At 38.2% G+C, this 25,632-nt stretch overlaps 1 protein-coding gene across 4 annotated transcripts in view; it reads right to left on the bottom strand.

The window, feature by feature from the left end:
• The window catches only part of TMCC1 (transmembrane and coiled-coil domain family 1), a 247,725-nt gene that overhangs the window by 35,187 nt on the left and 186,906 nt on the right, over positions 1 to 25,632 (bottom strand). The window contains exon 1 of one of the 4 annotated variants that reach the window (XM_046669563.1): positions 8,710 to 8,794. The exons of the other annotated variants lie outside the window; for them this stretch is intronic. Coding sequence (XP_046525519.1) covers positions 8,710 to 8,772 — 63 coding nt within the window. The 5' untranslated portion in view covers positions 8,773 to 8,794. Of the gene's footprint in view, positions 1 to 8,709; positions 8,795 to 25,632 lie in introns of those variants that run through there. 4 annotated transcript variants of the gene reach the window in all.

Genomic DNA, 25,632 nt, shown 5'->3' with positions numbered 1-25,632 from the left:
CAAAAAAAGAAAAGGAAAAAGCTCTTAAGGAGCCTGCAATCCTAGTAGTGATGGTGTAAGTAGAAAATAACATGCTGCTTTGATATGGGTGTTATTTTTATAAGCACAGATTCATTGAGCTAGGAAGGAACCCAAGAGGTCATCTAGTCAAGAAAATTTGTGTTATAGCTGAGTAACAGATTTTAAGAGAGAGATCTCTCTCTGATAACTAAAAGAAAAAATAAGTGACATATACTGAAAATGACAGGTACATCATTCAACTCAACCAGGTTTCAAATATCAGTTCACCTATGCCACAGGAAGTACCCAAGCAAAGATGTCATGCTTGCATGTCAAGAATATCATAAGGATATACTAATTGACAGTTGGAACAGATGATCCAAGTTTCCTTCTAATTCTAAGATTTTAATTTTTGTTAAAAGGAAATAGTGACTTGAGCTATGGATTATTCAAAAATCATTCTCATAAGACTTCAGAATGAAGAATGATTAGTCTGAAGCACACAAATCTGCTAATGCTAAAATTAGATTCTATTTTCTGAGCATGCGCTAACCAGCCTAAGGAGAAGGTGACACAGAAATATGTTTTCACTGTTGAGGATTTTAAAATACATATAAAACCCATATGTACATAAGCCAATTTGTAAAACTTGCCACAAATGAGTTCCCCTTTACAAGTTAATTCCCTACAAATCCTACAAATACTTTTATGACACAACTCTCATTAAAACAAAAGATTTCTAAGCCCTGGCTTAATCCTATTTATTTCATGCAATTTCAATTAAAAAAAGTTCTAAAGCAATGAAAGAATTTGGAAAGCTCCATGGAGTCAGCGATAATCTGGCTCTCCTGAACTGGCTATTGTTAGGCTTCTTAGGTAGCTTGTGAAAAAAACAGGTTCTAAGGAGGGGCTGTCCAAACTATACATCCCCAATCCCTTTTTAGGGCCTAATTACTCTTCTTTCTCTTAAAATGGTTTTAAATATCATTCATTTGCTAATGACTTTCAAATGTATACTTCCAAACTATACTTCCCTTAACTCTAGACTCACATATCCAACTATCTACTCAGTATCTCTACTTGGATGTCTAACAGTTATTTCAAATTTACTATGTATAAAACTGAGTTTCTGACAAACCTCCAAACCTGCTCCTTCTACAGTCTCTCCCATCTCAGTTAATGGCTACTTTATTGATCCACATGCTCAGATCCAAAGCCTTGGGATCATCTTTGACTTCCTTTCTCTCACATACCCTATTCCAGTTAACGACATTAATAATCATACCTGCTAATACATACAGTATAGTACTTACTATGTGCCAGGCACTGTTCTAAATCCTTTGCATGTTCAGTAAATCAGTTCTTACAACAACATTACAATAGGGGTATTATTATTCTCTCTCTTTTATATCTAAGAAAACAGAAGCATAAAAAATTTGTCCAATAAAAAAGTTGTGCAAGATCACAAAGTAAAGAAGTGGCAAAGTTAAAGTTTAAACTCAGTCTGGCTACATAGTCTGCTGTTGTTACCTGCTATGTATACTGCATTGCCCCAGCAAAAATTCTGGGTTCTATTTGCTAGAGAGATGCACAATCTGACCATTTCTCACTGAATCTCCACTGCTGCCACCCTGGTCTAAGTCACTATCAGCTCTCACCTGGACTACTGTAATAGTCTCCTAACTATTATTGCAATAATATTTTTATAATCAATTATCTGTAGAGCAGCCAGGGTGGTCCTTTTAAAACATAAGTCAGATCACAACAGTCTTTTTTACACTTAAAACTTTCCAGTGGCTCCCTATCTCAGTCAGAGTAGAAGCCAAGATCCTTATAGTGGCTTAAATGACCATGATATGACACCTGCACCACATCCACTACCTCTCTGATTGCATCCCTTTTTACTCATCCCTTTACTCCACTGCCACCAGCTACAATGGCCTCCTTGCTGCTCCTGGACTGTGCCAAGCAGGTACCCATTTCAGGGCTTTTTCACTTAGTGTTCTTTCTGCCTGGAAGGCTCCTTCCAGACACCCGCATGGCTTACACCATCATTTCCTTTAAAAGTCTTTGCTCCAATTTCACCTCAGTAGTGAGGACTTCTCTGACAACCTTATTTAAAACTGCAACCTCCTCTTCCATTATAAACTCCCTATTCTCCTTCTTGGCTTCATTTTTCTACACAGAACTTCTTTACCTTCTGACATACATTTTTTTATCTATCACCAAAAACTAGAATGTAAGGTGCATGAAGGTAGTGATTTTTGTCTTTTGTCCACTTCTGTTTCTCTAACACCTAAAACTGTGCATAGTGTAGCTGCTCAAATATTTATTGGATGAATGAAAGTATCTCCTCTTCACTTATCTATTCAGAGAGTATTTTGGGTACTGGTTATTTGCAAATTTCTTTCATTATAATCTGAAGTGCTTTGTTTATTTATTACCAAGAGGTCTTAAGAAGGTTATATTTATAACTTTATCTGTGTTTTAACAGGATCTTATTAAATCAGAAATTGACTTCTAATGTTCTTTTAAATATCTTACCTTCATACATTAAAAACATTTGGCTCAAAAATCAGATATTTCTTAATTAAAAAAAGCTTAGAATTGGCTTATACTTTTGCATGCATTGTACTACTACACATTAGTATTCCCTCTTTTGTTTTATTCAAAATATGAGTTGAATGCCCAACATTATTACTTCCCTATGTGAACTATTCAAATATTTCTAGGATTGTACCTAGGCTTACTCCTCAGATAGACATCTTTTGAGACTATGAAAGCTCAAGGTTCAATCTGGTTTATATGTAAATCTGATGATAATGATAGTAGCACAAGTAGTAGTAATTGAGTGTTTACTATGTACCTGGCACTACTGTAAGTGTTTTGCTTAGATTTACTTAGTTAATCCTCAAAATAACCTTACAAAACATATACTATTGTAATTCCCATTTTACAGCTGAGGAAAGTGAGGTTGGGGAGAGGTTAAGTAACTTGCCCAATGTGACATAACCAGTAAACAGCAGGGTCAGGTTTAATCCCATAGGATTTGGCCTACAATGCTTCTCATAACAGCCATGACCACCATCACTTGGAGCAACAGAAAAAGCAGGCATTGATGATTTCTACAAAATTAGACTCTGGACGGGAATCTCCTATTTAGGATTACATACTCCTCCCTAAGGTTTATTTAAAAAAAAAAACGACAACAGAGAGATAGATGGCATGACTGAAGAAAGGTTAGAGAGATGTGACACTGCTGGTTTGGAATGGAGAAACCAAACCAAGGAATGCAGTGGTCTCCAGAAGCCAGAAGAAGCAAGAGAATGGACTCTTGCCTAGAGAACTCCAGAAAGGAACACAGCCCTGCCTATACCTTTATTTTTGCCCAGTGAGACCTGTGTTGGACTTCTGACCTACCACTAAGTTTCTGATAATAAGGCTGGGATTTAGCAGGGTAAAAATATTGCCCAAGTTCCCACAGTATGCAAGTGGAAGAGCTGGGATTCGAATTCTGATTGATCAGATCTCAGAGTCTATTCACTCAACAAATATTTCCAAGTGCTTTCTCTGTGCCAGACGTTATTTTAGAGATTTGGGCTACGTCAAGGAAGAAAACAGAAGAAGATCCCTGAACTCTTGGTGCTTGTATTCATTAGCTGACAACTCCTGTATCTTCTCCTCTGCCACCCAGCTATACAAATAAAGAAAAATTTACCCTCCGGCCCCAACAAAAAACCATATATAGAGAGAGAGCATGAAGTGAGATACTACAGGAGATATGAAGATAGTAGTACTATGGTACTGTCCAAAAGTGGCTTATATAAGGTGAAGTATAGGTAAAAGGTAATTTAACATTTCCAAGACCTTTAAAAATTGATGACTGTTAAGGTATTAGAGAGACAGGAGGCATTCACACAGCAGGCACTTACACTGACTCTACAGCTGTATGTGCTTTATTCCATGTACAAAAAAGCAGCTATGTTCTCAAAATTAAGTACAGATTCTAAGAAAGATAATAGCCTGGAGTATCACTTGATAAAGATTTTATACTTTTTAACGAAGAGAAATTTGATCTATTGAGAAGTTTATCAGGAGTACAAGAATGACCTGTCTCCTCTATTTAAATAAACTTTTCTTAAAAAAATTTTTATTCAGTTGCAGGTGACCAAGTAACGTTAAAAATGCAGTCATTCTTGAGGCCGGCCCTGTGGCCAAGTGGTTAAGTTCGCGCACTCCACTTCAGTGGCCTGGGGTTTCGCTGGTTCAGATCCTGGGCGCGGACATGGCACCACTCATCACGCCATGCTGAGGCGGTATCCCACATGCCACAACTAGAAGGACTCACAACTAAAAAATATACAACTATGTACTGGGGGGATTTGGGGAGAAAAAGCAGGGAAAAAAAATGCATTCTTTTGTAATATAATGTTTAGATTTGCTTAGATTTTTCTTACTCAAGATCTATAATAACAAAGTCTGATATATAAACCAACTTTCTCAAATAGCACATAAAGGATATAATCTAGTTTATACTTCCAAGTTACAATGGGACAACTTGTGTCTAAAAAAAGACTAAATTAAACACATCTATGAAGAATTAGACTCGTATGGATTTCAGAAGATAGTCCAATTGTTTCTCAGAGTTTTAAGCAGAGGTTTCTGTAACTACTAAGAGGGGTAAGAAATTGCTGAAATTTGGGCCCCAAAAGAATGAAAAATCAATGCATATCAATGTTAACTGACATAATAAGAAGGAAATTCAACTATTCAAAGATTTCTGAGGGGGCCAGCCCCATGGTGTAGTGGTTAAGTTTGGCGCGCTCCGCTTCAGTGGCCTGGGTTTGCAGGGTCGGATCCCAGGTGCAGACCTACACCACTTGTCAGCCATGCTATGGTGGTGACCCACATATAAAGTGGAGGAAGACTGGAACAGATGTTAGCTCAGGGCGAATCTTCCTCAGTAAAAAACCCCAAAACCCCACCAAAGACTTGTGAAAAAGCAAATTGAATGCTTAAGCCTCTGTGAAGGAATTACTTAAATGGGAAGGAACCAACATCACACCTGTTTCTGCATTTCTACACTCTGTTGGGGGGTGTGGGGAGGCTTGCCTGGGGGCAATACTAGCCCATCAGGGAGCACTAGGAAATACATGGGGCATTCCTTCTGCAATACACAGTCTTATCCAGTCTTAATAATTATCCAGTCTTAAATGCCAATAGCAACCTCACTGAAAAAATTCTGCATGGATTCTGGAATTATTCCAGATAATGGGAAAAGAGGAGACAGAGAGAACAAGATCAGCTGCGGATGCTGGTCCTTCCTATCCCTGTCAACACTTTCACATGGGATGAACAATAGCAAGATTTGAGATAAATTACGAACAAAGTAAAAGTAGAAAAGTGTATGATGAAAATGACTAGTTCAGGGATTTTTGCATATGAAAGGAAGAATATTTCTACCATGTATCTAAGTATCTGCAGGGTAAAAATGTAGGATAGCCTAGAGAAAATTAGGAGCAGACAGATGGGGGAAGGACAGATATCATGGTGCTATGATACTAAAGAAGCAGGTTGTAGAAAAGATTGAGACTTCTACAATTTAACTTATTTTGCAATTATCCTTTGTTTTCCTTACATAAAGCACTGGATATGGGTGTAATCCCTGCTTTCAAGAAACACATGATCTAGTTGGTGAGACAAGGAAATGATCAACTGAAATACAGGTCTGACTAAGTAAATGTTATAGTAGATACGAAGGCAAAATATTTCTTGAATACAGAAAGGAACCACGTATTCAGAAGAAGGGAAAGAGAACAGAGAAGGCTCCTTGGAGGAAGTGAAAAATGAAATGAGCCTTGAATAAGTTTTTGATAAAAAGAGAAGGTGTAAGGAAAGGCATTCCAGGTTGACAGCCCAGTATGAGTACAGGCTCAGAAGGAGGAAAGGTAATAGCATCTTCAAGATAACGGAATGGTTCATGAGGCTGTAAAAGTATGGCATAGGGAGAGGGCTGTGATGGGAGATGAGCTCCCAAGGCAGTCTAAACTACTGTTTTGGACTTTATTCCAATGGTAAGAGAAGTATAATCTCCTTTGGGATCTAGACTTATAAATCGAGGCTACTTGACTATATGAAAATTCACAAGTCCAAACCAAAGACCATGATCCTCCCCTAAACCTGGTTCTCTCACAGCGTTCTGTATCTCAGGAAGAGCACCACTATCCATCAGGTTACATGAGCTAAAACCCAACTAATCCAAGCCGAGGAACCATTCTTGACATCTTCTGCCTTCCACCTATATCCAACCCAACAAGTCCTATCTATTTTGCTTTCCAAGTTTCCATCAAATTACAATACTCTCCATCTATCTCTACAGCCACCACCTTTAGGACAAACTCTTGTCCCTTCTCTCCTGGATCACTCTCCTTGACTAATCTATCTGCAGTCACTTAGTTCTCAGTTAAGCTGGAGAATTCTTTCAATGAATGCTTAACTTCTTTTAGCAGCTTCCCACAACTCTTAAAATACTAAGAACAAGAATCTGAACATGGTCTACAAAGTCAATCCTACATGATTAGGCTCTGGATCTATTTATATAGCATGTTTCCCCCACTCCAGTCACTGGTTTTTCTCAGCCCCTGCTGCTCATCCTGTTTATTCTTACCATAGGGCCTTTGCACATGTAATACTGCCCTACTTGTCCCTTCTTCAACTCTCAGCCAGGCATTCTGCTAGGTGCTTAGGCACATAATGATGAACAAAACAAAGTCTCTGTCTTGATGAGACTTAGGGCTCAGTAACGCAAAGCTGTAAAGACAGGAAAACCAGTAATCAAATAACATAAATTGTGAAAAGTACTACAAAGAAAAAAGAATAGAGTGCTGTGAGAAAAGGAATAATGTAAGGGAGGGAAACCTATTTTAGTTGGGAGGTCATAGAAGAATTTTTTTGAACAGGGGCATTTGAATTGAACCCTCAAAGACAGAAAAGGAAGTTGTTACTTTAACCAGGACATAAATGAAGAAAAGCATTATTACTGTAGGTTTCATGTGCCAAGAAAATATAGAATTTGGAATTTTATCATAATGAAGATGAAATATAGTTAATGGAGCAATTCAAAAAAAGAAAAAAGATTTGTCTATTCTTCTTAGAATTCACTTGGTATAAAGCTGAGACTGTTACCAAAAAGGCTTAAGTAAAGAGCAGAAGGATGCTGAGAGAGGAAAAGGTCAGTAAACAGGTAGGGGGTCACCTACCCATTAACTTAACGGAGTATATGGATAGCTGTATTTACAAGGCTTACATAATCAATGAGTCAGCAAAAAGTCAGGTGTCAAAGGATCTCTTCTGTGCCCACTCTAAGCAGCTAGGAAACTTGGCTCTCTCTACTGGTGAGAAGAGGATCCCAAGAAAAAGATCTGAGATAGGTTAATAAAACAGTCACCATAACTTCTAGCAATACTTGCCTAAGTTAGGGTGAGGAAAAGTAAATCTTCATGCTTAGAAAAACATAAGAAACAGGATCCAACTTAAAATAGATTAGAGCAAGGTGATTCTGGTAGGAGTTCACATATCTAATGTGACTCATTTGTTTAGCTTGTGCTAAAATGCTTATTAAAAATTCCAAAATTAAGACTGCAAAATCTGCTAAAAGCAAAGCCTAGGTTTTAAAAAGAAAATGTTTTTATCTTTCTTGGGGTCCATAAATATTTCAGGGATACTTCTATAAATATTTTTTCTCTAATAAAGGCTAATATGTATAAATAGTAACAGAAATAGGTTTTATAATGATACAACTGGGTCTGGCAAAGAAAAAGGTACAAAATAGAACATAAAAGGGATTAAGTCACAGTACAAGCAAAGAGACACAGCACTAACAACCACTTAACACTAAACAGCAATGATAATAAAACCAAGACAAACACCCACCAACGCACAGCTATGAAAATAGCCGACTCCTCAACCTGCCTTCCTCCACCTCCATACTTATGTTCTCAACCCATTACTGCTCCAGTGGCAACAACTCAGTAAGAGGAGGAGGCCTTTATTTTTTCTTCTCCACTTAGGCCATAGTGAAAGCTGGAAAAAAAGGGGGGTAATTATGACTGTTCAAAGAAGGGAAAGGATATCTAATTGTTAGTCAGCATTCTTTGCTCTCGAAATTCCTGGCTTCTGCCTGCTCATGGATATCTGAGAAAACTTGATGATTATCTCTAAAGGTCACAACTAAATGATCAGAAATAATGTTTTCCTTTCTAGTTCCCTTGGCTATCCCTTTCCATCAAATGTGAATCTGCAAAATGTTTTAGTTATTGCTAAGAGGCAATTCTATGTAGCTGACAGAGAAAAATAAAAAAATAAGAAAAAAAAAACCACGCCAAAAAACACAAGCAACACATTCATCTTACCAAAACCCCCTCTCAGGCAGTCTGCTGATTGTGCTTGCCACAAAGCTCATCCTTCATTTGTGCACTGCCAGAGCAAGCTTGGATCGTGAAAACAAATCAAAACCTCTTTTGGCTATAAGCTCGTTCCATTTGTCCCAGCTTCCAAACTGCAAAGGAGCTGTGGCATAGTCTGTTACGGCTGCACATACTTGGTTTCCGAGAATAACGATGTAAATGAGGACAGCTACCACTGGGAATGCCTTCCCTTACCAAAGAGCCAGCCGAAATGAAGCTTCTAGTGGATCCCTGGGCTTCTCACCTTCACAGCCTCAGAGAAGTGCCTTTCACAGAACAGGCAGGTACAGCCGCACCACATCAACATCCCCGCATAGCCAATCCTCCGCAGTGCCCACCTCAGCCTACATACAGTTCCGGTTTTGTCTCTTGCATCAACTCTTCGAGCTTTCTACATCTGGAAGCCTGGGAGGACTCTGTGCTGAATAAACAGAAAGCTTCTGCCAAACAAGCAGAACAAGCGTGTGTGTGTGCGTGCGTGCGCAGTTTGCCAGAGCTACTAATGCAAATGAATAGTTTGACTCTGAGAATGGAGATCACAGACAGTATCTGCCTCTCTTCTAGAGCTGTAAGCATCTTTTATAAAAGACAAAAGCATCAAACTGGTAGAATTTAAAGCTACAGGGCATTAATTCAACACTCACATTTGTCTTCTCATTTAAAACCAGATAAGGTTTGGAGAATAGCTTAAAGAAGGTTAAAAATATTCTCAATAAAATAACACTGTTTAGGTTGCTTGGTTCATTAAATATAAAGAAAAAACAAGCTACCCATGTTTTGATAAAGGACTAAAAGATTGCTAGAACAGATTTCCATGCTTTCCTAACATTTCTTCTATTATTTTTCATTTTAGGTTCACAAAAACATTTAAGTGAAAATTAAGCAAGAAAAAGAAAATTGAGCATGAGACCTTCAAGTCTTATTCACTATGGACAAAGGGGAAAAATGCTTCTGAACGAAAAGGACTGAAGCTCTCTGAAATTTAAGCAACAGATTAAAACACCATAATTGTAAGCCCAGGCTCAGCCCCTGTACCATCAAATACTCTTTATTAAATACGCATGATACCATATGAAAGTAAACATCTTAAAGAGATTGTTCCTGCCCGGAAAAAGTCACTTGGGATTGAGGCAAGCTATCAGATCTGAGCTTTATTTGTTCATTCGTAAAAGCAGTTTCAAAGAATGTACACAGGAAGATTTTTTTTTTTTTGAGTAAGATTAGCCCTGAGCTAACTACTGCCAGTCCTCCTCTTTTTTTGCTGAGGAAGCCTGGCCCTGAGCTAAGATTGTGCCCATCTTCCTCTACTTTATACGTGGGACGCCTACCACAGCATGGCGTGCCAAGCAGTGCCATGTCCGCACCCGGGATCTGAACCAGCGAACCCCAGGCTGCTGAGAAGCGGGACGTGCGAACGTCACTGCTGCGCCACCGGGCTAGCCCCCCACAGGAAGAATTTTAATGATTAGAAAATACAGTATAGCATGTATAATATATAATATCTAGTAACATTTCTCTGAGATCAATATGTAGAAAGGAACTGGATGTGAAGACCATTTGATATAGTACAGTATAGTCCTTTCCATGAGCCTAAAGCTGTGATAATTTCTGTACTTCTACTTAAGTATGGGGCTGGAAGCTCAGGCTAGCACAGTACTGAGAGGTCAAAGAAAGTCTTTCTAAAGCACCTTGAATGAATTTGAAGAAAATTCTGGGTTGAAACCATGGCTCCAGAAATTTCTCTTCTATCTCTAGAGGCACAGAACTCTGACCTTGACTCTCCAGAATTAATTAATAAAGAATTTTATGACTGAATATAAGTTTTGTCTTTGCTTAAAAATTAGGTTGTGGGGCTGGCCCCATGGCCGAGTGGTTAAGTCCGCGCGCTCTGCTGCAGGTGGCCCAGTGTTTCGTTGGTTCGAATCCTGGGCGCGGACATGGCACTGCTCATCAAACCACGCTGAGGCAGCGTCCCATATGCCACAACTAGAATGACCCACAACGAAGAGTATACAACTATGTACCAGGGGGCTTTGGGGAGAAAGAGGAAAAAAAATAAAATCTTAAAAAAAAAAAAAATTAGGTTGTAAGGTTTCAACAGAGTAAATATCTGTTTCTACAAAAACAATGACAAAAGACTCGTTCCTGCGCTGCTAGCATCAACACTAGCTGATCTTTGTTTAATTCTGTTTATTAACATTTTTAATATACATTCCTTTAAGACAATTGTGTTCATCATAGAAAACTGTGAAAACACAAGCGGGCATAAAAAAAAAAGCAAAAATTATTTGTAATCTAACCACTCAGAGAAAGCCAAACCAAACACTGTTATGAAGCTCTTCTATCCTCTTTTCTACCATTAAAATCACTGAAGCATGTGTTGGGAAGGTTCTATTAGATCAAAACTACCTTGATTGGATGAGCCATCATATGGAACACAGAAGCCCTGAAAAGTTGCCTGGGTCTAAAGTAGATCTTGTGTATACGAAATGTTCATTACATATTTGTATGAGAGTCATGATCTTACCTTAAAAAAATTATCCTTAAACAGTTTTTTTTGCTGAGGAAGATTTGCCCTGGGCTAACATCCATGCCAATCTTCCTCTATTTTTTAGTATGTGGGCTGCCAGCACAGCATGGCCACTAACAGGCCCCTACAGAGGTGTAGGTCTGTGCCCAGGGAACCGAACCTGGGCTGCCGAAGCAGAGCCTGCCAAACTTAACCACTAAGCAACTAGGGTTGGCCCCTTAAAAACAGTTTTTGAAGTTCCACTGAGATGCCAATGGATTTACCTGAGTTGCCAGAGAAGTACCCTTTGTTGGCTGTATTAGCCTGGGTACATCTCTTCTGGGCTCCCAAAGTAAATCCCAAGTGGCAATAGAACTTTAATTTTGCTCACTTTCTAGTTCTCTCATTTTTTCCCCCTTCTTGCTGGTTTTGTTTTTGTTTCCGGTTTATGCACAGTTGGTAATTTACTCCTCACTGATGGCAGCATGGATCGAGAATTTGATTTTTCTGGTTTGACCATTTGGCAGTCTCTGTAGAAGAGTGATAGATATCTATTTTCTGTTGGGTAAGAAACCAAAAGAGAATTTACTTTGTTAGACTTTTCTTTCATTGATTTGTCTATACTGAGCTCAACTCAAGAATGCATGTATATATTATAAAGGAGAATAGCTCTTTGAGATCTTTATTAAGGTTTTGTATTTTTGTGTTTATTTTTGACCCATGGCTGAGGTTGTAGAACTGAAGCCATAGATAGCTCTATGTGTTGGTGGCCCAGGGTTTTACCGGTTCCAATCCTGGACGCAGACATGGCACCGCTCCGTTAAGCCATGCTGAGGCTGTGTCCCACATAGTAGAACTAGAAGGACCTACAACTAGGATACACAACTACGTACTGAGGGGCTTTGGGGAGAAGAAGGAAAAAAAGGACTGGCAAGAGATGTTAGCTCAGGTGCCAATCTAAAAAATAACCAACCAACCTAGAAATAAGAAACATTCTTGTAAAAGAGCTACGATTCTTTACAATTGAATTCCTTTATATGTTTATTATGTTTTATTGTCATTTTGATTAAACAACCAAGTATTGTTCTCACCCATGAGCCTAACTTAATCAAGGGCCCAATCTCCTTTGATAACTGTTTTAATTTAGCCTTCCCAACACGGGATCCTAAATATAGAAAAATGAAACTTTCAGGATGACTTTTACTCCTCAAACTATCTGTGAGAGTCTCATGGAAAGGACTGTACAAAGTACTCTATAAACTACTCCTATTCCAAAGAACAGACTCTTGGGGACGTGCTTCTGAGCTGACAACGCTTAGGTAACTTTCAGACTGTGCCAGTGGACGGGATCAGGATTTCCAGGATGCTTTTCAGTCCAGAAGCAAATGTTTCATGAAAACAGATTGTTGACCCGAGTTCTGTTTTTTTTTTTTTTAAAGATTTTATTTTTTCCTTTTTCTCCCCAAAGCCCCCCGGCACATAGTTGTATATTCTTCGTCGTGGGTCCTTCTAGTTGTGGCATGTGGGACGCTGCCTCAGCGTGGTTTGATGAGCAGTGTCATGTCCGCTCCCAGGATTCGAACCAACGAAACACTGGGCCGCCTGCAGCGGAGCGCGCGAACTTAACTTCTCAGCCACGGGGCCAGCCCCCCGAGTTCTGTTTTTAATTATTTTTCCAGGTTCCATCTAAACAAGAATTAACTACACAGGACTGAATGAACTGATGAGGGAAATTTTATTATGGTTATTTGTTTAGAGTATTGTTGATGTTATCTTAATGTTCTATTTTTTGTGGCTATATGAGGAAGCCCTTTCACACTTTCTTCCAAAACTATTTCTAACCCACATTTTAGCAGACTCTGCTTTTGTGATCTGAAATAAAATATTAAGTGGTATCTGATTTTCACTGAATCTTCAGCATTCAGAAACTTACTGAGTTTTCCTCAACTCTTTATGGCAATATAGTTACTTGCATAGGATCGATACCAATCTTATCCCCTTTTTATCAGGGTACAACTGGATTTTGTAACCATACATACCTGGAATGTCATATTTGAGAATGATTCTTATTTAATCACATGTGAAAAAACAAATTAAGGAATCAGAGTTGGCTTTATAAATACCTATGACAAAGCCCTCTTAGGTAAACTGACCTGATGCCTCATTTACAGGGTCCCTGGCTTATAGGCAAGAGAGAAGTAACTTACTTCCTGGCAAGCCTTAGCAAATGTTGGAGACTTGAAAATGAGATTAACTCACCCAAATTTATCAGCACTGCAGGTAAAATCTAGTGAGTTTCTCTGGCGTGGTTTCCTTACCTTGGGATAGGAAATAACAGAGGTGTTTAAAAGTTCAATCTAAGATTCCTCATGAAAGCTTCTAAACACAAGTTAATCTGTTAGCCTTGGTTGTTCAAAACTGTATCACTCTGGATTTGCAAAGAAAATTCAAGGATGTCTACATGATTAATTAGCACTCTTCCTGCACCTATGTAAATAATAAGGTCAAACTTAATGAGACCAACCATTATCTTTGGAAATTATTCGTGATCACGAAAGATGGGAGATTGTCAGCAAAAATCGTGAAAGACTGAAATTTCAAGTGACCTTTCAAGGGAATGTGTGGGGTTGTCTACTGGATCCTTTGAGGTTATCTGATTTTATGAAGGTCTACATCTTTGTCTTTGGCTAGGTTATTTTGCAACCTGTAGAGATGAAAATTACCTTGTGGATAGTGTAGGGACCTGAAATTGGCCACCCCAAGATATGTCTCTTTGGCATCAGGATTATTTGAGGCTGATTGCTTTTGATAAACTGGGACAGGGAAGGAGGCTCTGAGGAATGGAACTTGCCCTTTGTTAGGACACATTTACATTTCTAAGGTAAATCTCTATCTGTAAATGGTGCCTCCCTCTCTGTACCAGGAAGAAGAAAGGAGATGACCTTCTCTCTAGAAACTCTTAATCAATACCAAAGGTAAGGACTTAAATCTGCATTTTATCGTGCTTCTCTGGTAACCTCCTGTAACTGACTTCCCTCTCCCTCCCAACGTTGGCATCTCCTTAAAGATTAAGCATCTTTCCTTAGGCTGGGAACCGATTGCAGCACTCATCTGTGACCCCCCCAGCCCAAGGTAACACATCTGCCACCCCGCGGCGTTCGCTGAGACAGCAGACCTATCTGCCGTTTCCATGAAGAGCTGTGCTGACAGAGCAGCCTCGTGACTACTGTAAAAGGGACATTTCAATCATATGTGAAACACCCTGTTTGGGGGTATATAACCACTCTGTGCACCCCACTTCTTCGGTGCCCTTTCTTCTTTCAGGAAGAAAGGCCCCGGGCCATGGTTCCTGATAAAGCTTTGTTTAATTTTCTCTTGCTATTCTGTCTCATGTGAATTTAATTCGTTCTCCAGCCAGACGAACCCACATTTGGGAAGAGGAAATGTCTTCCTCCCCTACAATAGTGTTGGTGGTGCAATGCAAATAAATTCTGTCTGATAGAGAAAATAAATTTCCCTAAGTCCAATTCTCAATTGGACTAATTTTAACACCTTACTGGTTCCCAACAACTGGTTAATTAGTGAGTTAAAATCTTTGACATGTGTTCAGTGTTGTATGAAAGTCATAATCTTACCTTTAAAAATAACCTTTAACATTTGGATCCTTACCTTTTATTTCTCAAAGTATCCAATTAAAAAGCAATTGTTTAGTTGGAGTTAGCAGAGACTTCTGCCTACTTTTATAAGGCTCTTACAAAAGAGTGAAGAACTATTTTTACATTTGTAAAGAGTTGTAAAGAACAAAAAAACACAAAAGAATATTTAAGAGAGACATATGTGGCCCTCAAAGCCTAAAATGTTATTTGGTCCTTTACAAAAAAAAAAAAGTCTGTCAATACCTGCTTTAGATCGAAGTTACAGCATCTCAACTGGCAAAGATATTTTAATGAGCGATCAACTTGACAATATAGAAGAGACTGAAGATTAAGTCAGCATTTAGCAGCCAAGTCAAATTAGGATCCAGACTGAGAAAACAGGCTCCTTAACTAAAATACTACCTAGAGATGTATCAGGGATATTTTATTTGATGACACAAAAAGGTTCCTTTAAAAAAATCTAAAAACGCTTGTTACTTTATAAAGAAATTGTTTAATACCAGTTTTTCATTAAGCATTTTTCAGACTTCTCAACACTGATTAAAGTTTACTGAATACACCCTTGGAGAGAAACAAAACTGAACACAAGTTTCATTAGACTCTAATTTATGAAATAAATTTACACATTGCTGAATAAGTGCCACATAATCTGGATAATAACAGACAAAAAATAACCTACTAAATTCAGAATTAGCTCTGACAAGAAAATATTTTTTCCCCTCAGTAACACAAACCTACAATAATATCTTTATTGTGTTCAACACTATTGAGTATTAGAAGGATGTTGAAAATTTCACAGGAAAACAGATTTTATCCTTCCAAAAGACTCCTGGGGAAAAGATGTCTTTTAAAAACTTCTTTATTATGCAACATTTCAAACATATATATAAAAGCAGAGAGGATAATGAATCCTGTGCACTCTTCACCCAGCCTCAATTATTAACTTATGGCTCAAACTTGCCCCCTCCTCACAATTATTTGGAAGAAAATCTCAGACAAAGGATGTTCTTTATTAAAACGCAGGCTAATTCCAGAGGCTTCCCTATATTATTAAAGCTATCTCAGCCATCAGACTTCATGAATACTACTTTATTTTTCAGATAAAATGCCTCATGTTCTCCTTCTCTTTCACCCTTTACCATATTTTATTCACGAAGGCTCCACTGGGGAAAACTGTCCAAAGACTATAGAACTTGTTCTGTTCCTATAGACTGACATTCTTTGATGTTGATGACTGATGACTGACTGGGTAAGTTTTTCCCAAAGTGGCAAAAGATGGGAAAAGCAAAGTTGAGTCAAGGAAGAAAAATGATAAATCTAGTAAATCAGTTACTATCTGTAGTCATAGATAGCAGAGAAAAGATTTGCAAGACACTAAAGTTAAAATGTGTCACATGAGCTGGCTGTGCATTCCTCAAGGAGTCTCTTTCTCCTGCTCTCCTCCACGTGGCAACTAGTTCAACTAAAAAGTCTCTAACTGTATAGAGGTAGGTTTTGTCTGACTTCTGCAGCTCTCTTTATGCAAAAGCAAACTCCCATAATCAGTCAGTGGGTGGGGGGAGCAGAAAAATGACAAAGCAAGGAAGTGGAAAGGGGTTTAAAATCTTTTGAGATTACTGTGGTCACATGAACCTCTAAATAAGGCAAGCACTTTCTTTTACTGCTTAGAACCAATTAGCTCAGAAAGGAGTGCAACAAAGGGTTTTGCTTAGTGCCAAAGCTAACATCAGAATTACGAGGTTTTAAGAAGGAAGAATATAGGCACTGACCTTCTTTCAGAAACTAGCTAAATTACCCGCAGTGCTATCCCAGACACTTAATAAGTGAAGCCTGCTTATTTAGATTCTTAAAGGAATCATGTACCACAATGTCATTTACCACCTAAGGGGCTCAACGGTGCTCCTGGGAGCTGTTTCACAACTGCAAAGTACCATAAAGCCTTGACTGGAATACCACTCTTTCACTCAAGGAAGGGCCAGGAAACCCCCTGCAAAGCAACTGCAGAATCATACAAAAATCTATTTCATAAAATGAAGTGGTATAATAAAAATAGTATTTTTGATGTCATGAGACATAGTATAGAATAGTGGTCTCCAACCCGAGGTCCACAAAAGGGCCAAGTTGTTTTCAGGATTTCCAAATGCCCAATGGAATGTGTACTTTCACCCATAATAAAGTTGTATAGGCAGATTAAAATGACAAATATTTAATTTTCTCTGGAATTATAACTACTCCAGGTGGTATCACTACACTAGTGCTCTTCAGAATTGCTGACTGGCTCTTAGTCTATAATTACATTTTTTGGAAAGGGAAAATAATATATGCTGTTTGTAAACAAACATTTTCAAAATAGCAGGCTCATGAGGAAGAAAAAATATAGAGTCTTTGGTGGCACCAGGTTGATTTAATTTTATTTTCTAAATGAGGTCACACCTTCAATGTTAAAAAAAATGAAACAAAACAAAAAGCTCAGAAATTTCAAAATTATAAAGTAAATCCCTAGGAGATGCCAAGTATGTTCTACATCTGAAAAAATACCACCTGGAGGTAACATACAGGTAATGCTATGTTGCTATTCACCATAGCAAAGAGCTGTTTTCTGTCTATACTCCATGAATGTCAGAGCTACATAAGCCATCTCCTGAAAATCCTTACTTAATATCTATTTTATAACTTCCAAATCTCAGGTCAACAACAGACCATACTGGGGCCCTCAGGAACAAAAAATAAACACATCTCCCATATTGTCAGAAAATACAAAAATTGTTAAAATGAAGAAAAATGGCATTCAATAGGCTATTTCAAGTCCATGTAGAGAACAAGGATTTATCTCAATTTATTCCTTCCAAAATATTACTAGCTATAAATGGTTTGGGGGTGGGGGACAGATACGAAGCTATTACATCTTTAAATAACCTGGCTTCATTATTCTTTGTTATTCAATTTTCCATTCAATTGCATAGACCCATAGTGTTTCCAAATATTCTTTAAGAATGGCCATATGACTCAAAATATCAAGAAAGAATAGGAAGCAAGGTGAAGACACAGACACTGTAGACAATAACTGGCTACTGATGGACATGTAAGTCTTGCCAAATTTCTTAAAGTTTGTTATTAAAAAACAAGCAAATCGTCAATTTCTCATTCCTTTACCCTTTTTCTGAGATACCATCACATTATAGTACTCTATTTTTCACATCATTAAGCTTAGACAATAGGCCTTATTATATTAGTAAGATGGGGTTGGAAGGTTACTGTCTGCAAGAGGAGACAGAATTGAGAGCCCCTGCTTTGCCACTCATCAGTTGTGGGACTTGTGTGATTTAGAGAGCTTATAATGAATCAAGGTTTAGTATCTAACAGGACTGGAGCTTACAGGGTTGAGGTTGGAGATGAAAAACTAGAGAAAGCATAAATAGGATGGTTGATGAGAAAAGATGAATTGTCAAAGGAGAATGAAAAGACAGTAAGTATAATATTTAGCTATTAACATCAGAAAATATACTTAATAAATACTGTTAAATGAAAGAATAAATGAGTAAATAAATCTTTAGGATTAGTTAAAATTTAGAATAAAAGACAAAGGAAAATTTTACTCTGATGCAGATGAGATGATCTGAGTTACTACTCACTTGCCCCCCATTTCTTCCTGAGACATTATGTTTTAACACATTCTGCCTTCTTTGGTAGTTTTAACCTGAGGGATCAAAAGCTTGAAGAAGAGAGGTGACAGACTAGAGGTAAGAATAGTGAAACATGATAAGGATTGGAGTAAAGGAGTTGTAGAAGAGATGTAAAAGAAAAGAGCTAGTGATTCTTCTGAAGAAGGAACCAAGAGGATTTGTTGACAGTGGAGATGAAAGAGAAGAATGAATCAAAGATGATGCCCAAGCTTCCAGCGTAAGAGAATGGTGATGCAGTTCCAACAGGGAAGATGAAAAACAGGGTTAGTTTTGGGAAAGAGTATTATGAATTCAAATTTAGGTATTTTGAACTGCAATAAGGGAAAAACAGTTACTTAGAAATCATTAGAAAAAAAGTGAAGCTGAAATTTTGATCCAAGGAAAAGGATCTCCTAGGGGTACTTCTATAACTGGTGTCAATATTTAATGTAAGTTGACAAATACAAAGCCAAATATTCACATGCTCTTTGGCCCAAATGTGTTTACATTAAATGGGAACAGAATGTATAAGTGAAAAAGTCCGCTGAGGTCAAAGGAACTAACTTTTCTGAATTCCAAACTCACACCAGGCTTACTGTAATCAAAATGGCTGAATGAGAATCTGCATTGTTTTAGAAAAATAGCACAAGCACAGGTTCACTGTCAAAGTTGAAGCTAAGAAACAACTCACTCCTAGAACTTCACTGAATTGGATCAATGTATAGATGTATACACAGCGGTAGTAATGATTCTAATAATAAAGGAGAAAAGGAAGAAGATAACACGATACTTTTTACTGGGGTCAATAAATATGTTCTAGTATAGAAAGTATAGAGAACTAATGTCCCTTCAAATCTTAATTTAGACATCAGTGTTTCCTCAAAAAACACTCCTAGCTATAAAAAAGGGAATGGCACTGAATGAGTGCTGTACAAAGGGCATCAGGGTAGTAAGGGCATATCACTACCCCTAATATCTGTACAGCAGGGGTTCTCCTTTCTAGTGAGGAAGGAAAAGGAGGAGAATAGAGAAGAGCAGAGGGAGATGGGATATGCCTGGAGACTTTGCTCCCAACCAGGGTTACTTCTGATGTTTTGGCCATTATGGCATGCTCTATTCACTAAATGCCAGCATCAAGTTCCCTCCCCAAGTCTTTGTAACAACCAAAACATCCTCTCACATTTTCAAAAATTGGGGGTGGGGAGGGACTTAGGGAGGAGTTGATAAGTTCCTGGACATCTGGATTTTACAATTCAAGAGTTTTCACAAAACTTGATTCATTCTTTAAAAACCTATAAGCCTTCAATCTTTTTTTTTTTAAAGACTGACCCTGAGCTAACAGTTGCTGCCAATCTTTTTTTTTCTTTTTCTTCTTCTCCCCAAAGCTCCCCTGTACATAGTTGTATATTCTAGCTGCAGGTCCTTCTAGTTGTGCTATGTGGGACAGTGCCTCAGCATGGCCTGATGAGCAGTGCTAGGTCCATGCCCAGGTTGCAAACTGGTGAAACCCCCGGCCGCTGAAGCGGAGTGTGCGAACTTAACCACTCAGCCACAGGGCTGGCCCTAAGCCTTCAATCTTGATTTTACTTGCCAGAATCCAATAATAGATGCCATCATGTTCACTGGTCTGATTTCCTCAGCATCAACTTATTTGAGATACTTAAAAAAAAAAACCTAACAATAAAATGACTTATTCCAAAGAAGAAGAGAGAAGAAATCCTATTCTGAGGTTTCTGTATTCCATTAGAGTACACAGCCTTGGTGGAGTATTTGAATGGGTAAATTAACACAGGTGATCACTGAACGTAATGGTTAAATAAGAACCTATGGCCACAGGTCAACAACCTGTGGTCCTACTGGAACTACTCATAAAATAAGGCTCCCTAAAAGTTATATAAGACCAATTCATTTATAATTATAAAAAAGAGGGGGGATACACATAGAGGGCCCTACATTCACTCCTGGTTCTTTAGGACCAGGCAGACAGTGGGTAGACAGTATAGGCTCAATAAATGTCTGTTGAATGAATCAGTAAGAAATAAAATCATAAATCGTATCACCTCAAATACATGCTTATATTATTTAAGTCCATAGCTAGTTGTGGCTGGTTTCTGAATTGGAATTTTCTAATTTTTTTTGTATTCAGTGTTTCACAGAGCCATCTCTGATTGCTAGATAGTGTTTATTTGTGAATTAATTTTAATCCTCTAAGGATTTAGTTTCTGAGATTCTACAACCACATAAAAAGTAGAGTTACAAAAAAAAAAAATTCACAGAATTCCAAATTAGAGTTGCAAGAGACCTTAAAAGATAATCTTCCCCATTAAGTGAAATTTATTAGAAATGTCTGGGGGAAAAAATCATTCACAATTAAAATTAGGAGACAAAATTCTCATATAAAACTAAGAAGCAATAAATATAAAAGACCTCTGTTTTCAAGCCATTACTTAGAAAATCAATGCAGAACTGTCTTTAATCTGTTCCTTACTTCAGCAGCCACTCAGGGAATAAACATTTTCCATCTTACCATGAATATGTTCCAATAGAATTACTTTTATCTCCTTATGATTTTATAAAAATTAATTTGCAAAACATTTTAAAGTTAAAAACTGAGATAACTGCTAAGGTTTTATGGGGTATTACAGAACTTGCAGGCCGCTAATCCAGGGGGTTGGAATGAAAAAGTCCTAATTAAAATTCCTAATAACTTAGCGCTCTGTCTTGCAAATTAAGGAGAAAACTTTAATAAGACAAATTTGACCATAATCAATTATTATCAAATGCATGTTTAGTGTCTCTTTGTAAACAAAATTGAGATAGGGATATTGTTAGGCACCTCATTTATTCTTTTCCACTAGTAGGAACTCTGTTTTCTCTCAGGGTGTTTTATGTTGTGATTTTATAACAATGTTTCTGATATAATATCCTAATATTAAGGTAATACTAATAATGCTTCCTTTCTAGAATTTTAATTTCAAAGAATGACTAAGATATCCTAATTCTTAAAATTTATTGCAATGAATTTAGGTTAATTATCCCACAAGGCAGACTTTCTTTTTGGTGCAGTATATAAATTACTTTGTTAAGAGTCAGAGATTTGCTAGAGAATCTAGTCACAGCATTTAATTTAGTTCCTGTGTTTGCTTTCTCTTTAACTGAAAACGTATTAAGAATAGTTGCCCTTTCCATAAATCATATAAATGTGGTACAGCTGAATCACATAATGTGATGACTTCTGCTTTTTATTTGAGAATATCAATGGATTCCAATTCTACAGCTCATTTTTTTTTGTGAGGATGATTGGCCCTGAGCTAACATCTGTTGCCAATCTTCCTTTTTGCTTGAGAAAGATTGTAGCTGAGCTAACATCTGTGCCAATCTTCCTCTATTTTATGTGGGGTGCCACCACAGTGTGGCTTGATGAGCAGTGCTAGGCCCACACCCAGGGTTCCAAACCTGTGAACCCCAGGCTGCTGAAGCAGAGTGCAGGAACTTAACCACTACCCCACCAGGCCAGCAGCGCCCCCCCCCCTCAAAATTTTAATTATTCTTTTCAGCTGCTTGTCATCTTCAACTCTGATTAAGCATGGCAATGTCTTTAGACAAGAAATTAATGAAGAAGTTAAACAGGACAGGAAGTATCCTGCAGCAAACCAACAGAGACCTTGTTCCAGCGTGATATTTATCCAAGTTGGTACTCTTCTCACTCATACACTAACTCACTCAGCTATGAATAATCAGTTATAATTTCGTCCCAAAGATATCAAGAAAAACTCTTAAATGTGCTGCTGAAATCTAGATACTCTCTATCTTCAGAGTACCTCTCATTTACTAGGTATAGTAATCCTATTAACAAAGGAAATGAGTTTAGTCTGGAATAACTTTTTTTTTAAGTATGCTTTTTGGTGAGGAAGATTGGCTCTAACATCTGTTGCCAATCTTCCTTTTTTTTTTTCCCTCCCCAAAGCCCCTGTACATAGTTGTATGTCCTAGCTGTAGGTCATTCTAGTTCTTCTATGTGGGATGCTGCCACAGCGTGGCTTGATGAGTGGTGCGTAAGTCCACGTCCAGGTGAACCAGCGAACCCTGGGTTGCCGAAGAAGAGCGTGCGAACTTAACCACTCAGCCATGGAGCCAACCCCTGGAATAACTCAAATTTAGGAAATCTGTTCAATACCTTACTAATTAGGGCTTCTTTTATAAAGTACTTATTTATGTACTCCTATCCATTGGTCTTTAACGGTAACAATTTAGTGCTAAAGGACTGCAAACTTGTCTATTTTTCAAAGAATTAACAATACCTAGAAAATACCTTTCTATACCTAATTTTAACATTAATAAAAAACTGAACTTAAGCATTACAGTTTTTCCCCCCTTCTTCTCCCCAAAGCCCCCCAGTACATAGCTATATATTCTAGTTGTAGGTCCTTCTGGTTGTGCTATGTGGATGCCACCTCAGCATGGCCTGATGAACGGTGCCATGTCCGTGTCCAGGATCTGAACCAGTGAAACCCTGGACCGCCGAAGTGGAGAGTGTGAACTTAACCACTTGGCCATGGGGCCAGTCCCAAGCATTACAGTTTTAATGCTTACAGTTCAAACAGTCCTTAAGTCAGAGATTGTGTCCTATACATCCCTGAAGTCCTTACAGTAACCACTACAGTACTTTATACTGAATGGCCAGTCATTGTTTCATTCTCACATTAAATGAATGCATATTTGTAAAGCGCTTTGAATAGTGCCTGCACATGTAAGCGCACTTAAGTTTACTAAATAGAATAAAGAAATGGGTCAATTTTTCCTCTCTACTGAATTCTTCCTATCAGCACGATTTTTCCCATCTCCCACCTTAAAGAAACTTACTTTTGACCTCATTTCCTCCACTAGTTACTGCCCTACTTCTCTGCTCCCTATTGCAGTAAAACTCAAAAAGTGTCTAAAATTCACTGTCTCCAAATTCCTCTCTTCCCATTCTCAAACCCACTTAACTGGCTTTTATCTTATCATTCTACCATTTTTGTTGAGGTGACCAATCATCTCCACATTACGAAATCCAAAGACGAGTTCTTGGTCCTCACCTTACTTGACCTATCAGCAACATTTGACACAGTTGGTGTTTCTCTTCTTCTATGAAGAGCTTCTATACTTGGCTTCCAGTACACCACACTCTCTTGATTTTCCTCATCCATCATGGGCCACTCTTCCTCCTCTTCCTCTTCTCAAACTGGAGTGCTCACAGTTCAGTACTTTTTCCTCTTCTCTTATCTACATTCATTCTCCATCTTGAAGACTTCACCTAGTCTCGTGACTTTAAATACCATCTAATTGTGGTACCTCATTAAATTATATTTTCAGCCCAGATGTCTCTCCTAAATTCCAGACTCATATAGCTAATTGTCTATTCAACATTCCCACTTAGGTGTCTAAGAGACATCTCAAAACGAACTCTTGCTCTTTCCCACAAAACCTGCCCCACCAGCAGACTTTACATCTCAGTTAATGACAAATCCATTCTTCCAGCTGTTGAAGCTAAAATCCTTGTAATTATCAGTTCTCTCTTTCATACCTTACATCCAATCCACCAGAAAATCCTATTGGCTCTACATTCAAAATACATCCAAAATCTAACCACTTCTCACTGTCTTCACCTCTATGCCTTTAGTCTGACCCATGATCATCATTTTGTCTGGATTACTACAATGGCCTCCCTACTGGTCTCCCTTGCTGCCCTATAATATATTCTCAATACTACAGCCAAAATGATCCCTTAAAAACCTAAGTCAAATCGTGTCACTTCTCTGCTTAAAATTCTTCAATGAATCCCCTTTACACTCAAAAGAGAAAGCCAGTCCTTAAAAATGGTCTTCAAGGGCGTACCTGATCTGGCCCTCTATCTGGCAATTAATAGCCACAAATTCATCCAATCTAGTAGCCCTTCCCTTTACAATTTGACTTTCCCATTCCTCCCACCAAGAAGTGGAGTCTATTTCTCCATCCTGTGAAACTGGGTTTGGCCATGGATTTGCTTTGGCTAAATGAAACATTACCAAATATGACACAAGGAGAGACTTAAAAAGTATTTGTGCATTGGGGCTTGGTCTCTGTTGCTACACTGAGACCTCCAGCAGGCTTTACATCTCATTTAATGACAACTCCATCCTTACAGCTTTCCAGGCTAAAATCGTGTACCACGTGGAGAGAGGCTCAGCTGACAGCCAGTACCAACTGCCAGAAATGTAAGGGAGGCCATCTTAGACCATCCAGTCCCATCTAAGCCACCCGACAACTACAGTGACCCCCACGCAAGACTAGCACAAGATCCACCCAACAGAGTCCAGCCCAAACAGATGACTCACAAAACTGTGAGCAAATGAAATAGTTGTTTTAAGTCACTAAGTTTTGAGGTGGTTTATTATACAGCAATAGATAATTGAGAGGACGCTATTAAATTTCTGACACCCCAATTCCTCCCACTCTCCCCTCCATTATTACTCCAGTCATACCAACCTCTTTCCTATTCCTTGTATGCATCAGAAACACTCCTGCCCTTTGTTCTGGCTGTACCCTCTGCCAGGAATGCTCATTCCTCAGACAGTTGTATGGTTAACCTGCTCACCTCTTTCAAACCCTTCCTCAAATGTCTCTTTTTTTAAAATGAGGATTACATTTACTATCCTATTAAAAATGGCAGTCTACCCCCAGTACTTCCAATCTTCCTTACCCAGCTTTATTATTTTTATAGCCCATCCCTAACATATTCCACAGTTTACTTGTAAGTTTATTATTTGTTGTCATCTTCCCCAACTTGAAGGTAAACCACATGAGGGCAGAGGATTTGTCTGTACTGTTCATTGATATATCCCAACCCATTTCAAATCCTAAACTCTGATACATAGCAGACTCTCAATAACTGTTTGTTCAACACACAAATGATTGGTTTACATCACTCTGTTTCAGCTAGGATAAACTGGAGCTGGCATTTAATAATTTCTGGTATGAATTAAAATAATCTATGACAAATTTTTTTAAGCTTTAAGTCAGAGTTCTTGACTTTTTTGCCCTCCAGTAGACTTAAGGGATATAATACATTCTCATGAGCTCACTAGTTTTGAAGAGGAAAAAGAAGGCATTTTGAACACTGGGAGTAGGGAGATGCTGCAACTTGAAACAGTCTCCTTCTGCTGCAGTGTTTTATACTTCTCACCCACCACTCAAATCACTATTCTAGCTATTTCTTTTGAATGGAACTCAATTAAAAAGAAATCCTACAATTAAAAAATAACGTAGGTAGAACTTTGCATTGTTCCTATGGGATCTGATCTATGGCACTCCAAGCCCTA

Source organism: Equus quagga, chromosome 1 (assembly GCF_021613505.1).
Source record: "Equus quagga isolate Etosha38 chromosome 1, UCLA_HA_Equagga_1.0, whole genome shotgun sequence".
In the NCBI taxonomy this organism is placed as follows: Eukaryota; Metazoa; Chordata; class Mammalia; order Perissodactyla; family Equidae; genus Equus; species Equus quagga.
The sequence above is the reverse complement of the archived record's forward strand: the minus strand, read 5'-3'. Positions and strand labels throughout refer to the sequence as shown.